The sequence below is a fragment of the Hesperophylax consimilis genome, chromosome 13, assembly GCF_061612785.1.
Source record: "Hesperophylax consimilis isolate HC1 chromosome 13, BYU_Hcon_1.0, whole genome shotgun sequence".
In the NCBI taxonomy this organism is placed as follows: Eukaryota; Metazoa; Arthropoda; class Insecta; order Trichoptera; family Limnephilidae; genus Hesperophylax; species Hesperophylax consimilis.
Genome location: NC_142848.1, coordinates 23,549,336 through 23,566,706, shown reverse-complemented (window position 1 = coordinate 23,566,706; position 17,371 = coordinate 23,549,336). Strand labels below are relative to the sequence as shown.

General features: G+C 35.7%; 1 protein-coding gene across 1 annotated transcript in view; it reads left to right on the top strand.

The window, feature by feature from the left end:
• The window catches only part of tor (tyrosine protein kinase receptor torso), an 88,535-nt gene that overhangs the window by 67,945 nt on the left and 3,219 nt on the right, over nt 1-17,371 (top strand). Inside the window, exons 10-14 of the mRNA XM_089639132.1 lie at nt 1,531-1,655; nt 10,776-10,968; nt 11,342-11,513; nt 12,386-12,892; nt 13,390-13,527. Coding sequence (XP_089495258.1) covers nt 1,531-1,655; nt 10,776-10,968; nt 11,342-11,513; nt 12,386-12,892; nt 13,390-13,527 — 1,135 coding nt within the window. The remainder of the gene's footprint in view (nt 1-1,530; nt 1,656-10,775; nt 10,969-11,341; nt 11,514-12,385; nt 12,893-13,389; nt 13,528-17,371) is intronic.

Sequence of the window (17,371 nt, the reverse complement as noted above, 5' to 3'; positions counted from 1 at the left end):
GCATTTTAAAAACATTTATTTACTATTTTACATTTTCTCACCTAAAAGCCAAAGTCAGATTTTATCTACACCTTCTCATACAAATATTTCCTTTTATTATGATAAAATTTATTTATTAACCCAATATTAACCCTAGAAAGGGTGCTAGAAAATCCCATGAACTCCGTTGCTGTGTACGCATTAGAATCTCTTGAGCCCCGGTGCTGTGTATTCGTTAGAATCCCTTGAGCTCCGGTGCTGTGTTCTCATGAGAATCCCTTGAGCTCCGGTGCTGTATACTCGTTAGAATGCCTTGAGCTCTGGTGCTGTGTACTCATTAGAATCGCTTGAGCTCTGGTGTTGTGTACTCAGTAGAATCCCTTTAACTTCAGTGCTGTGTACTCGTTAGAATCCCTTGAGCTCCGGTGCTGTGTACTCATTGGAATCCCTTGAGCTCTGGTGCTGCGTACTCATGAGAATCCCTTGAGCTCGGGTGCTGTGTACTCGCTAGAATAACTTGAGTACGGTGCTGTGTACTCGTTAGAATCCCTTGAGCTCCGGTGCTGTATACTCATTGGAATCCCTTGAGCTCCGGTGCTGTGTACTCAGTAGAATCCCTTGAACTCCGGTGCTGTGTGTGTACTCATTAGAATCCCTTGAGCTCGGGTGTTGTGTACTCAATAGAATCCCTTGAACTCCGGTGCTGTGTGTGTACTCATTAGAATCCCTTGAGCTCCGGTGCTGTGTACTCATTAGAATCTTGTCATTCTAAAGTTGGAGAAAAATGAATAGTTTACATTTATTATTTATGTTAATCATTTTATACATAGTACATAATATGGACATATTATTAGTACCAATAATGATGAAAAAAACATTGACCACGCATAAAACTCATTATACATACATTACAGCATTCAGACTACTAACTAAGCCGGCTACTAACTACAACCATGCATAGTGGTATGGTGAGCTAAACCTTGCACCCTTCTTGCTCACTACCACACCACTCGGCAAGTTATCAACGCACACGTATAATATATTTAAGAATTTCTTTCCGATTTACCGACAATACATGTTTTTCTGTTGGTCTAGATAAATACCTACATGTATATTTTAATTACCTGATTTATCCATTACATAATACATATTGCTAAGGAACACCTAAAATACGAACTCTGTCTGATCCATCCGAAGTTATTTTGACTAAACTGACCACAGCAACTAAATTAATTTTTGTGTAAACTTGTCCTGAATTTATTGATGTACATATCTAGTAAAAATTCCAAATCTTTTCTTTTTTTGTATTGTTTATGCTCTATATTGAATTGAATCACTCTAGGTACTTATGTAAAAAAATAAATAAATAGACGATGTCTTTTCTGAGTGCTTTATAAATAAATAGTCTTGATTTGTTTAGGGGTATAAATTATGACCACACGGAGGGAAGGTCTTGTAAGATAGCGGCAATAAATTGTGGCCGCTCGGAGGGAATGTGTCCAATTAACACAATATATTTATGTCCGTGTAATAATGTACTTAATATTTCAGGTACAGGGCTGTGGACAATTCTCGGGCCAATTGGATCTTTTGTGTCTATCATTGGCGTTGCTGTCTTTGGGTACCACCGACACAAGAAACTCAAGCTCTACAAGAAAAGATGCCGCTACTTTGAGGTACGATCCTAGCGACCAGTCGTTGGTGTGCTCTAACTAAAGACTTACGGAATAAAATATGAGAAAAACCCTATTTTTTAACCCCTTAGCTCTTTTTGTGCCTTTTAGTACACAGTACATCGACAGCATTAGGTAGAGTACTGATACATATACTGATACGGACTCGTAAAAGTCGCTCTATCTCCTTCTGTACTACTGTGAGATAAATGATTTAAGCAGTGTTAGAAAGAGACAACACCACGATTTGTATTTGCATTTAAAAGTTTACAATGTACACATCTAAATAATTATAATATATTTCAAAAATTCATCGACCGCCATTGCTTAATGAGAGTTTGTGAATTTTCATTGAATTATTTTTACATGAAACGAATAACCTTTATACATAATACGTATGTATGTATAAAGGTTATTCGTTATTTAGTGTTATTTTTACAGTTTACAAGAAAAAACAATCAGTAAGTGACAAAACAATCGTAAAAAAATTTGTCTAATTTTTAAACCAAAATTTTAATACTTTTTTTTTTTTTTTTTAATTCCTTTATTTTTCCCAATTTTTACATTAATTACATACAATATTATATAAATCAATAAGAATAATGGGAACCCACTAAGGCGCAGCCTGTGCGTGGGTAATATATTTAAGTTATTATTTTATTGTACCTAGAAATAAACAAATTGTGGGCATATAAAATAAAAACAAGATTACATTTTGAATAAGCGTTTTGTATAAAAAGTGTTTATAATAGTGTATAGTGAAGTTATAGGCCAGTGCAATTAGCGATTCGCGATCGAAGTAATTCCGGTAGTCCCAATTTTTTTATATGTTATATAAACTGATCCCCTGATGTAAAATCTGAGTTTCCGACCTTGGCGCACCTGTGCTCGCGCCGCCATGTTGAAAAAACTGGCCGAAATCGGGCCAAAATCTAGTTTTTCCCAAATATCTCATTTCCAATGCAAAATTTTGGCTAAAGTATCTTACAAATATAATAGAACATAAAATAACCTACAACTTTTGTTCAACCAAATTTCTTCTATCTCTAATAGGTACCGAGGTAGAAAGTCGTAAAGGTGCGCATATTTTTGAAAAAACAAGTTTTTTGCGCGACTAGGTTTGGTTTTTTATAAATACCTCGTTTCCAGTACAATATTGTGAAAAATTTATTGATAATAATTTTGTAGAAAATAAAATTTTGTTAAAGAAATAGGTATATAATTTATATTTTTTATCTCTATTATGTATCCAAACTCTAATCCATCAAAACCAGGCCAAAAATTGAAACAGAGGTTAGGTGTTTTAAACTTGGCATTCCTTGATTTTATTTTTCTTTAACAATTATTGTTCTAAGAACATATACGTTAACAACAATCGTCATGCCTGTGTCAGACCTAGCTATAAATATAGTAGATAGACTATTTCAGCATATCGGTCGCCATACATTCCCAATGGGAAGACCACTAAAATAGGCCAAGCCACTACATTTGTGCTCGCAGCTTGGTTTGACATGCCTATCAACGTAATCACAACATACATTTAAGATTATTTAAACAATTAAGATGATAAGGTACATAAAAAAGATAAAAAATTGGTAATTTCGTAAAACAAACATTTATTGACATTCTTTTCTTTATTAGTTAAGTTGTCAGCATAACAAAAAATAAAATTAATGGTAGATCAGTTTAGACAGAAGTACGAGCCCTTGACTATAGTTTATTACTTCTGGCCCTGAATAGCTTCTTCATCTGTCTTATCACCCAAATTTGTGGCGACTTGTTTCATCAGATTCCTCGTCATCGTCATCAACAAAGGCTTCTACAGCATTCTTGCAGGAATTGCCATTGCAATGAATGCAGAGTAGGGAACATTTCAAACCCGACTTTCTGCAGGTGCACTTTCCAGCGCAACCTTTTTTGCATTGACATGATATGAAGTTCAGCAAGGCCTGAGGTGCAGCTTCCTTCAACATTTTTACTGGAGTAAGTAACCCAACAGCATCCTTTTTCCACCCCCATTCAGTCGGATCTTTATCGTGACCAAGCCAAGTCTGCACTTGCAAGTATGTTCTTGAAGCGTGTTGCTGGACTGCATCTTTGGTGGGTGGTAGCCTGGATAAATTGAATTTGTTCTTTTTTACTCCTTTGACAAAAATGATGTACCTTAAATTTTCCAAATTTGATTTCTCGTTGCCGCCATACAAAAGTGCAAATAGTTGTTCGGCAGCCAAAGTGATTGTCTCTGTCTTTGCTTTTGGGTCTTGAAATACACGAACAAGTTCATTCACTGAGTGGTTCTTGAGAAGAATATTACAAAATTTGTGTTTGCCTTGACCGAACGGAGCTCCAGTTGTATCGCAACCACTTATGGCATGAAGGAATAAAATGTTTTCAACTATTTCAATGTGTTTAAAACATTTGTTCGAGTACAACGCGTTAGGTGATTTACCTTTTCCAACTTTTTGGTAATATACGTTGGGAGGTGAGAGAGCTGTGAGGAGTACCAGCAGATCAATATCCTGACCAACGATTATGACTACATCATGTTGAGATGACAACGAATTTGCTGTGTTCACTATGAGAACGTCAGCATCCTCTTCAGCTTGTACTGTCGTTATGTGGGATCGTGCAAATGAGGTTCTGAGTAGGGAAATAAAACGAGACTTGTTCTCATTTCCCAGAAACTTTTCCTGTGGCACTTGTGGGTGCATGCTTTCAAAAAACAAAACTTCAGCAGAAGTTGTAACTCTGGCACGCCGTGCTCTTTCCACCCCTTTAGTGATTTTCTTTTCCATAGAATCTGGGTATCCATCGAATACCACTACTGCATTGGATCCATAATGATTTTGTACATACCTGACATATTGCTGGAAAATTACTGAAAAAGGTTGAGCACGACCCCATACAACTTTGTGCAGTAAATATCCTCCACCAATTACGTGTATTTTATTGCTTCCCAGTTCTGTATTATTTGCTGGAGGGTTGAATGATGAATAAAATATAGACTTCGTATGTATTTAAAAATGCAAACAAAAATCTAATAACGTGATAATATACCGTGATAGATTTTCTGTGCGTACCTACCTAGATTTGTTTATTCTTTATATCGGAAAAAAAAACTATATAAACATTAAAACTGCACAGCTTTTTTTGAAATTTTATGTTCTACATAATTGGTATCAATAAAATTTTCATGAAATTCCACTGGAAACGAGGTATTTATAAAAAACCAAACCTAGTTGTGCAAAAAACTTGTTTTTTCAAAAATATACGCACCTTTACGACTTTCTACCTCGGTACCTATTAGAGATAGAAGAAATTTATTTTTCCAAAAGTTGTAGGTTATTTTATGTTCTATTATACTTGTAAATTTACTTTAGCCAAAATTTGTATTGGAAATGAGATATTTGGGAAAAACTAGATTTTGGCCCGATTTCGGCCAGTTTTTTCAACATGGCGGCGCGAGCACAGGTGCGCCAAGGTCGGAAACTCAGATTTTACATCAGGGGATCAGTTTATATAACATATAAAAAAATTGGGACTACCGGAATTACTTCGATCGCGACCCCCTTTTTGGCGCTAATTGCACTGGCCTATTATAAGTGTTTATTGTAATATATGTAATATATGGTGAATATTTTATGAGAAACATAAATTGATACAAATTAAATAAAAAAAGTTTCAACTGCTGTGTCGAAAAGCCATAATTTTAATTCTTTTAAATATTGAGGAAGTTTAGTTATCACTTGAATATTTTTCGGTAAAAGATTGAAAGTACGAGGTCCAATGAAACTGCAGTGTGTTTGCATTTGTTTTGTGTTTGTTTGGGGAGTATAAAATGCATTATTATTTCTAATGTTGGTTCTGTTTTCATTTATTTCGAATTTATTTTTGTTTTTAAAGATGTATTTCATAGTTTGCAAAATAAATAGTTTACGGAGACAGAATAGTTTAGATTCTTTGTATAACTCATCCGTTGAAAATGTTCTTTTCCGACTATACATAACTTTGATGATATAATTTTGAATTATTTGTAAAGATTTGATATGTGCATTAAGCGCACCGCCCCATCCTATTATTCCGTATATGAGTGAAGATTGCACCAAAGAAAAATAAATAATTTTCAGTTTTTCAACATTGAGCACTTCTTTTAGTCTGTAAAATGTGTATGTAAGATATCTTAATTTACAGACGGTATTATTAATTTGTGACTGCCAATTTAATTTTGTATCAATAACAATACCTAAATATTTAATCTTTTCAACTTTTCCGAGTTCAAAGCAAGATGAGCATATTTCTTGATTACAGTTAACGTTGTGTATTCGAATTTTAAGGTTATTAGGGGGTTTATTTTTACTATTTTTAGAAAAGGTTAGGTAAAATGTTTTATTATAGTTTAAGAAGAGTCTATTACTTTCTAGCCATGATGAGACATATGTAATACATTTTGTTGCCTTCAAAAAAGTTTCAGGCCAGGATTTTCCAATCACTATTATTACTGTATCATCTACGTAAGATACAATTTTACCAGGGATTATAACATCACATAAATCGTTTATGTATATTAGAAAGAGAATTGGGCCAAGCACAGTTCCCTGTGGTACTCCATTTTTTATTCCTGTTTCAGTACTATAAAAATCCCCTATTTTTGTTTTTGTTTTCTGTCTTTGAGATAGCTAGTAAGAATTTTTAGTGTATCATTTTTTAAACCTATTTGATTCATTTTTTTAATAAGTAGATTGTGATTTACCGTATCAAAAGCTTTTCTTAAGTCTAGGAATATAGCTAAACTCTTTTTATTTTGATCAACAGATGTGTATAATTTTTTTGTCAGATCGAATATTGCATCTTCAGTGCTTAGTTTTGTTCTGAAGCCATATTGATTTTGGGACAGAATTTTGTTTTGTTCTAGGTAATTCATTATTCTATTTTTGATACATTTTTCAAATATTTTTGAGAGGTTTGAGACCAAGGAAATAGGTCTGTAGTTGTCTAATATGTGCGTTTCTCCTGATTTGTGAATTGGTATTATGATAGAGGTTTTTAATTGTTCGGGAAAATGTCCTTCTTTTAAGGATATATTAAAAATATGTAGCAATGGAGTTAAAATGTAATGTTTTATTTTTTTTGTAATTATTTACCTACGACTACCGTTTGAGAAAATATTCCGTACATGTTAGGTTAGGTTGAATTAGGTAGAATTAAATCACAAACCAGTCTATACAAACCTAGCGTAGCCCACAAACTACTTGAAAACTGGGATATAACTCTAAAGGGGACGCGAGCAGGCGTTATTAAAGGGGCAATTTTTTGTAGTAGTAAAAACGGTAGTCGTAGGTAAATATTTACCATTTTTTTTAGTGTGTTACCTGATAAACCATCAATTCCTGTAGAATTTGTTGATTTTAGACCGTCAATGTGTTTATCAATTTCATCTGTTGTGATGGGTGAAAAATATTCTAAGGAGTTAATTGAATCGTTAGTAGAGTCTAAGTGTAAAGATGAGTCTACGGGTATTGTATTATCAATTTTGCTAGAAGATTCAAGTATTTGATCTACTACATTTGTAAAAAAGTTGTTAAAGTTTTCTGCAATAGTCGATTTGTCAGTTATAATATTTTCATTTATTATAATCTCATTGACATCGGTTGAAACTTTTTTTTTTTTTTCCTGATTTCATTAATAATATTCCATGTTTTTTTGGTGTCATTTTTTGCACTATCAATTTTTTCACAATAATACTTCTTTTTGCAATTTCTTATTAACCTATTTAGTAAATTTCTGTACATTAAATATTTCGTTTTCATGAAAGGCATAATTCTTGTGTTATTTTTTTGACAGGCTTTTTGATAATTTAACATCTCTTTGTATAATTTATCTCTTTGTTTGATAGAGACTATTAGTCCTACAGTGATCCAAGGCTTAATTTTTTTATAATTTCTCTTAGCGATGACAATTTTATTTGTACTCTTGGAAATATAAGCTTCTAGAGTTTTATAAAATAATTCTCATGCTGAATTTGGGTTAGCTATTGATAGTATGTTGTCCCATTTTTCTGAATGAAGTAAATTGTTTAATGTGTTGTAATTAATTTAATTTATTTCAACAGTGTTAGAGTATTCTTTTGAATTTGTGGTTAAGATGTTGTGTCCGTAGAATGTTGGGTAGTGGTCAGTAATGTTTGTTTTTAGAGTTGAAGATTTAGTTGTAATGTGTTTGTGTGTTTTGATAAATATGTGATCTAGAGTCGTGGAATTATTTAGATTTTCTCTTGTTGGTGAGTTTATGTATGATCGATATCCTGCATAAGACAAACAATCTAAGTATTCATTTGTACATTTTGTTCTTTTGTTGTTTTCATTAATGTTTATATTAATATCACCAGTTAATATTGAAAAGTTAAAGTTATTTCTGTTTGTCATTTTTATAAGTGAATTAAGTTCATTATTGAATAGAGATTCATTTAAGGAAGGTGATCTATAGATAGCTAATAGCAAATAAGTGCAATTACTATGGGTAAATGTTAATTTAATTGCGTTAGCTGTTTTAAAGTCTAGAATTTCGAAGGCAGGTTTTTTAAGACAATTTTTTATAAATAAAGTGATTCCATCGTGACCAGTATGTTTACATTCGGATGAAATAGTTACATATCCTGGCAAGTTATAGGGAATTACTTCTTTCATTTGCGTTTCTGTTAAAATGACAATACTAGGAGAAAAATCAAGACTATCGAGAAGAATACAAAGCTCATCAAAGTGCCTTCTTAAGCTTCTAATATTCATATTAAGAATTGAAAAGTTAACGTCCTTAAAGTGATTATTTAGTTCACTAGTGTTTTTACAAATGTAATTTTCATACAAAAAAATTTCATCAGACATTTTGATGGATATAAGTAATTTTCACATGCAATGCGGTTAGATGGTCCTTTATTCTGAAGGGATGTCATTCGGCTGCCTTATATGGATGATTGGAGCTGTTTCATCTTTTCTCATCATAACGTTACCGTTTTTCGCCCAGATGAATTTGTAGCCGAGTCTTGAGGATTTCGCCAGAAACAGGAGGTGTTTATTTAGTTGCGTTAATTGTTCGTTTATGAAAATTTTGTTATCTTCCGGAAAATTTACATTTTTAGTATACAAGACACCATATTTTCTTTTTTGGTCGATGATTTTGTCTTTTGTTTCTTTGTTTTGGAATGATACAATTAAGGCTGGATATTTGTTTAAAGGGTTTCTGTTTCTGATACGATATATATTTGTTATTTTTGATGATTCCATTTCGCATTTGATGGTTTCCATAATATTATTGACTATTTTTGGTAAGTTTTCATTTTCTTTAAAAGGAATACCTTGTATCTCAATGTTATTTTGTTTGTGTAATTGTTCCAGTTTGTTTATTTGCTGTTTTATTTCGTTGTTTTCTGATTGCAGTTGTTTGATCAGTGTATCTTTCTTTTTATTATTTTCTTCATATTCATCAATTTTATTGCAACAAAATTCTACAGATTTCTTAAGATCTCTTAGTTCATTTTTAATTTGTTCTCTAAAAGATTTCATCAATTGTTCCGATAAATCTTCAAACTTTTTTTCCATGAATTTAAATATTTTATTTGTGTTGTAGTCATCATCAGAGTCGCTAGATGGTGTTTTTTTGGTGGTTTTCTTTAGCTTGCTCATTTTAATGTATTTGATGAAATTCACTAGATGGCGTTACACTTATATTATTATAGTTTTTGATTATTATTTTTTCTTTTATTTAAAAAAAAAGTTGCTTTGAGCAGGGAGCGAACTCAGCTCCTCCGCGACAATAGTGAGCGACGCTAAAGTTGCAATCCTCTACGCCACGGCCTATTTATCCGCAACCGTGATAATATTGGTACTAATATGTGATATTAGCCTGACAGTACAGTATTCGGTTTGCGCTAAATAACAATTGCGACAACACTTTCACTGAACACAACACAGATTTAAGATCACTTTAGGATACTGATCAGCGGGCGTTTTAATACAAGTACGCAATAAAAAGTTCACCACTGTTCCGCAGTTATATATTCACCAATATTTTTGGATTATTTCGGTAAATTAACTATTAAATATTGATCATTTATGCAGAGCGATTTTTAGCGTGCACGCCCAGTTCGAATGTAGGTACTGAATGTTTGAAATTTTGAAAAGATACTGAATGTTTTGAAATTTTTTTTATCTTTAATATTAAAATCTCAAAAAGTGTTTCATCTGCTTTCGAAAACGGTATTTAATTTTGTGATTCATTCAAAAACGTTACGTATGTAGTCGTGATACCTTGTTGGGCATGTTATTCATGCGATCTTTTTTTTCCAGTCCATGCGGACATGTGTTTTAAACCAATTTAATAATAAAAACGAATATCGTCAAATTGCCGCTTACAATCTCTTTTGCCGAGAAAGGCTAGATATCACGTGTGTAACATTGTACTGTTCAGATATTGTCAATTTGACTGTCCTAAAACAGGAATGCTTCCTAGTGGAACAGTCAAAGTTCTCTCATATTTGTGGATAAATTCTCTGTTGAAGGAATAAATAAATAAATAAAACCAAACTAGAACTTTTATTCATTGTGTATTGGCTGGCATAGTCCAGTGGTAACGCATTGGACTGCCATTCCGAAGGTCGCGGGTTCGAACCCGGCGTGCTCAAATAAATTTTATTTGATTAATTTGTGTTATTTCACAATTAATTAGTTAAAATAATATATAGTATATTTGCGGCACGTTCCAGAGTGGAAGATACTACCAGTATCGCCCTGGTGTAAGACCACCATTCAGAATTGAAACGTTGCTCCAAATGGCTTTAGCCATGTTTAGTGACTAGATCTGAATAGCCAGGTACTTCCCCACCTTCCTCTTTCCCTTCCCCACTTACCTTCAGCCTCACAACATCCCCCAATTGGGGATGCCATAGTCTCACTGGCTCCAGACGGGAGCAGTTGGGACTCTTGTGAGGTATTCACTATAAAAAAAATAAAAAAAAATTGTGTATTCATTGTGTATTGTTGTTTTGTGTTATAACCTAGAACTCTCATTCATTCTGTAGAAGGAATTTGTGTACTTATTTAGAAATTCATTAATTCAACACTTCGCCATCAGGAGTTGGAGCAGAAAGCTCCCAAGGAAGCGGACAATGGCTCGAGCTTCACCATCCCGCCCGAGGACGACGCCTTTGAGGTGCTGCCGGAGAAGATCATCCTGTACGAGGTCTTAGGCGAGGGGGCCTTTGGAGTGGTGCGCAAGGGCTGGCTGCCCGACCACAACCGGGAGGTGGCGGTCAAAATGTTGAAGGGTCAGTAGGCCAATCATGCAACTATGAAGAACAAATGATGAGGAGGGGATAGGGAAGGGATGGGGATAGCCCAAGTAAAGGAAAGGATGGAAAAGAGAGGGGAAAAGGACGAGGAAGGGATGGGGAAAGGACAGAAAGGGGATGGGGGAGACGAGGAAGGGTCACAGAAGGGACATAGAAGGAATGAGGAAGAGACAGGGAAGGGTCAGGAAGGGTCGGGGATGTGACGGGGAACGGAATTGACCGCTCATTCAAAATTTAGTTTATTTTATGTAGTTATACCATGAAAATGTGAAGGAATGTAAAAAAATATAAACAAAATCATAGTTTGCCAAAGCTCAGAAAGCTAAGTTTTTCCTTGTGTGAACAACAGACGAACCATCAGCTGAGGAGGTGAAGCAGTTCCGGCAGGAGATAGACATGATGAAGTCGGTGGGCAGCCACGCGCACATTGTGAGCCTGGTGGGCTGCTCCACGCGGCCCCATGCCACCATGATGCTGGTGGTGGAGTTCTGCGCCCGCGGAGACTTACAGAATTACTTAAGGTGACTTCATTCTAACAGTTATTAAACATTTTCCACAATATTATTAGTTATGAATTAAATATACACAGAAAAAAATATTTGGTAGGTTGACAGAGCTGCATTTTAGATTTTTTCAAAAATCTTCAATTGTATTCTAGAAATGCTTTTATAAAATTTGGTCGCTAGTGTAGGATTTATCCTTCTGCAACGCCACAAGAAAGTCACATTTTTACACATTGTGCACGCTGAAAACCGACTAAATTAAAAAATTTGTTTTAAATTATCATATGGTGAAAAAAATTGATTTTACATTTTTTATTAACTTTTCAACTAAAACAAAAAAATATTCTTTTAGTACTAACATTATTTTTTTACGGATAAATGGTCTAGTGATCCAAAAATTATCCAATCTGCAAGAATAAAAAATAAATCTTGTAAAATAATGTAGTAGTAATAGTCTGACAAGAGGTTTTTAAAAAATTTTGATTGGACAATTTTTTTTAAATTATTGAGCACTAATTTATAAAAAAAAATTGTATGCTTAAGTTTTAAATACTGTGATTTCTTTATTTAAAAATCCTTTTACAGACTAGATATATATATACTACTACATTATTTTACAAGATTCTTTTTTATTTTTAAGATTGGATAATTTTTGGTGAAGTTATGTATGATGTCTACAATGGTTTTCATCACTAGACCATTTATACCGGTAAAAAAAATAGGGGAATATGAGCCCTTAAGCATTAGACGACATCAATAGATTTCCGCTTAGATTCTGGCAAAGTTTTTTACAAACCGTGAACCCGTAGACTTGGTTTACATTTCGAAAGAAAAAACGGATACGGATTCAATTGCTGATAACAAGTAAAATTAATTTATTCATATTATAGGTGGGCCTGGGACATTATGACCTCCCGAACAAGCAGTAAGCCCCTCTTGTCACCAGACAGAAACCTTTCCACGAACATATCCGATGATGAAAACTCCAATGGCCAAATAAAATACTCGGAACTCCTGACAACAGATAACAGTGACTGCAACGGATCCCTCATCCACTCCCCACCCAACCTGATGGTCAACAGAATGTACGATCTACAACAGAGTATGAAAGACACGGACAAAGACAGCTATATAACTGCCGTGGATTTGCTGTCATTCAGCCGGCAGATAGCCATGGGTATGGAGTTTCTCTCCTCCAACAGGGTAGTCCACAGAGACTTGGCCGCAAGGAATGTGCTGGTCTGTTCGGACAAGACAGTGAAGATTGCGGACTTTGGCCTCTCCAGAGACATCTACCAGGAGAACATGTACAAGAAGACGGGTTCGGGGAAGCTGCCCATCAAGTGGATGGCTATAGAATCCCTGACGCATCAAGTCTACACCACGCAGAGCGATGTGTAAGTAGAATTATTATTGAGGAGTCATCATCACGGCGCTACTTCCCAGGGTGCGATTTGGTCTCTTCCAAAAATGCACTACTCCTGCTCCGGTCGCTATCTATTTGCCTGCAGTCCTTAGAGTGCTTTAATGATTTGGAAAGTTTAATGTATCAAATTTAGCAATGGTTTGTAAGGACCAAAATAGTCAGTCAAAGTGGGTTAACAAATAATAATGTAACTCTAACTAACTGTCCAGAGGAACTTAAATTCTTGATCATCTCAGTAGATTTAGTTATGGCACAAGCAAATTGACATACCTATTTTCTTATTTTTTGACAGTTATAAGAGTATTTTTTCAAAGCTCTATATATATTGTGATTTTGCGAACTGAAAACAGTTGCGTTGATGTAGATTTTCCAGACTGAAAAAGTTGTACAAATTTCACAAAGCTTCCTGTTCAAGAGTTTGGCTGCTTCAGCACACAGATTATTGATGATAAAATATTGGTTTTACAGCTGGTCCTTTGGCATCTTGTTGTGGGAGATAGTGACGCTGGGAGGAAATCCCTATCCCACGGTGCCCACAGGAAGGCTCCATAAACTGCTGCAGTCCGGTTACAGACTGGAGTGCCCCACCAACTGCAGCCAGGATCTGTAAGTTCCACAGAACTCTCCCAGCACTAAACGCTCCCTGAAACTTGACACTATCAGCTTGAAAATAATCTTATCATTTGACGACCAATCAGTAGCACATTTTAGATTTTTTACATTTGAGCGATTCCAAGTTTTAGCTTTCAAAGTGTGGACAGCTGACAAGCCTAACAATGTGATATTATGCTTGACAGCTGATTACAATTTGGCCAAAAAAGACCAAGAACCGGCGATTAGCTATTAAAGGGATTGTTTAAATGTTAAAAAAAAAGACAATTTGATGTTTATCAATTGTGATGGCGTTTGAAATACTTCACCGTAAAGGCCGAATTACACCTGCCGAGTGCTCGGCCGAGCAACTTATAGAAAATCATCACATATACATACAATGATCACATGTAGAAAAGACAGTGGGCTAGTCAGTTCATTGGATTAGTTTAACCCTTAGCGTTCGAGTGCTGCCATAGAGGTGGCATGCATGGTTTGCCGTATTACTCGAGTGCCGCCGCTATGTCTTATTCTTCACTATTTTTAATATATTGTTATTACTTTTCAATATAATTTAACCAAAATCATATTAGTATATTTTAATAGTAATAAGTTACAAAATTTGATCAAGAAACGACTGATAATCATCAAAATCCAATATATTGTTTTAGTGTTAGAGTGATTCTGCACGTAAAAATATATATAATATATCTGTGAAAGAATACTGCTGAATGGTATGCTAAGTATTCGCGCACTTTCTTATGTATAAATTCAAGTGTAAGTCAACATGTGTACCATCCCGCTTGAATCATTTATGACAGCTGCAGCGCAAAATGAATGAAATGAAAAAGAATCAAGTTTACTAATTTTAGATGCGGCATTTTACTGCCGTGACAAGTTGGTGCATGTAGATGTTGGTGCTTTGTTCATTTCATTTGCCGTATTTATTCCGCTGTCAGTAGTAGGTTGTCCTCTATTAGCGAAAGTAAATTATTAGTCAATCAATTAGTAGGAGATTATAGAGAAGGTACTCGATTTGGATGACGTGTTGTTACTCTCCCTACAAAAAACCGACTTATAAATAAATTTAGTGTGGAAGAAAAGAAACACAATTGTATTACGAAACCTGGACTTCACATTGGGGGGCTCAAAGTTTGGTAGGGTCACGGAGACGCATTTTTTGCTGGGAAAAATGTGTCACTCATCAAATACCGTGTAACGCCACTGTTGCACTCCATTAGCAACACTACCAATAGTCCTACTCCTAGCGTCCACGAGTGGTCTCTTAAGCCCCGCGAGCCCTGGGCAATGTGGCCAATGGCAATACCATCAGCCATAGCAGATAGGAGAGGATGAATGGCGAATCTCCGGCGCCATAAAACCGGAACCCCCCAGCTAAGGGATGGAAACCCCTACAGAAAAACCCTGGCCCTCCTGGTAGGGGGTTGGGCGAGAGGCTAATAACCTCTCCCTGTAAAAGCAACGCTATTACGAATCCTAACACAGAGCCTCGGACAACAACTGAACTTAGGAAAAGACCCAGCAAACGAAATAAGGACTTGAAAATAGCTACCTGGAACGCAAGGACGCTGTATAGAAGTGGAGCCCTAGGAGAGATCACTAGGGAGATGACGAAATATAAAATTGACATAATGGCGGTGCAAGAAACCAGATGGATAGGATCTGAGCCATTTGACACAAGAACGCATACGATACTGCATAGTGGAAATGAAAGACATCATAAATTCGGAGTGGCCTTCATTGTGGACCGGAAAATGGGAAAATGCATATTAGACTTTAAACCCATTAATGAAAGAATGTGCAGCTTACGCATAAAAACGAAGTTTTTCAACGTAACATTGATCAACGTACATGCTGAAACGGAAGATAAAGAGGACATAATGAAAGATACATACTATCAGAAACTCGAACAGGTCTACGACACATTACCATCGAACGACATTAAGATGGTAATTGGAGACTTTAACGCCAAGATAGGACAGGATCCTCTGCACCAACACATTGCAGGAATGAACAGTCTACACAAGCACGCTAACAATAATGGAACCCGAGTGATTGATTTCGCAGAATCAAGAAACCTAATCGTGGCCTCGACTCAATTTCCAAGAAAAGACATACACAAACGGACCTGGACGTCGCCAGATGGTAGACACCATAACCAAATTGATCATGTCCTGATAGAAAGAAGGGGGGCAACGAGCATCACAAACGTAAGGACGTATAGGGGTGCCAACTGTGATTCAGACCACTACATGGTGGTGGCCACCTATAGGAGCCGAATTGCAAACAACAGGACACAAAAATCACCAACTATTCCAAAAATCAATACGGAAGCTCTAAAAACACCAGAAGGCAAAGAGCAGTATCACAACGCCCTTGTAAATAGACTACCAGATCAGATCACTGAGCAGAACTCCCAAGAATCACTCGAAAAAGATTGGAATGATATAAAAGAAGCAATCGTAAGAGCAGTGGAATCAAGTGTCGGAAACATGCCCAGACAGCCCAGGAACCCGTGGTTTGATGAAGAGTGTGAAAGAAAGATAGCTGAAAAGAATATACTCAGAAAAAAGTACTTGGAAACGTCAACAAGAAACAAAAAACAGGCGTACGAACAAGCGAGAAAAGAAACGAATAAGCTGATACGGGGAAAGAAAAGAAAATTCTTGAATGATATACTGCTAAAAATGGAACAGGACTTTGTCAATAATAATCCTAGAGAAGCATATAGGGGAGTAAACTTCTTCAAGAAGGGTTTCAAACCGAATACAACACTATGCAAAGACGCTGATGGATCAATTATATCAGATAAGGAACAAATAAAAACAGTGTGGAAAAACTACTTCTATAAACTTCTCAACCCTAATAGCGACCTGAGAAGTCACCCTACCAACATCCCCACTGAATCAAGTAATGAAGAATCAGCGAATCCACCAACAATGCAAGAAATAAATGCTGCACTAAAGAAACTTAAAAACAACAAATCACCTGGGAAAGACAACCTCCCGGCAGAGTTGTTCAAATATGGAAATGAGCATCTGAGAAATCTGCTACTCAATTTAATAACTAAAATATGGACACTGGAAAAAATCCCAGAGGAATGGCAAATAAGCATAATATGCCCAATTCACAAGAAAGGTGATAAATTAAAATGCGAAAATCATAGAGGCATATCACTCCTATGCACAGCATATAAAATCTACACCATGATACTGAAACAAAGAATTGATAAATATGCAGAAAACCTACTGGGAGAGTATCAGGCAGGCTTCCGCACCGGTAGATCCACAACAGACCAACTGTTCACCGTCAGACAGATCTTGGCAAAGTGCTGGGAATTTGACATAGACATACACCAACTATTCATTGATTTCAAGCAAGCATATGATAGCATAGATCGGGAGTATCTATATGACATACTACTACAATTCCAGATTCCACCTAAATTGGTTAGGCTCATAAAAGCCACAATGTCAGACTCAAGATGTCAGGTCAAAATAGACGGAGAATTGTCGGAAGAATTTACAGTATCACAGGGACTTAAACAGGGGGACAGTCTGGCTCCCACTCTCTTCAACATTGTGCTCGAACATGTAATACGAAAAACACTAATAGACACTGGCTCCAATATTTGTTTCAAGAGCAGTCAAGTTGTCGGATATGCGGATGACATCAACATTGTCGGAAGATCAATTTCAGCCATTAAGGAGGTCTTCGACCCTTTAGAAATAGCGGCGCGGGAAGTAGGACTGCGAGTTAATGTTGACAAAACAAAAATGATGGTACAGAGCAGGAACCCTTCGCACAGAAGAAGAAGTAGTGCACTATTTAAAGACAA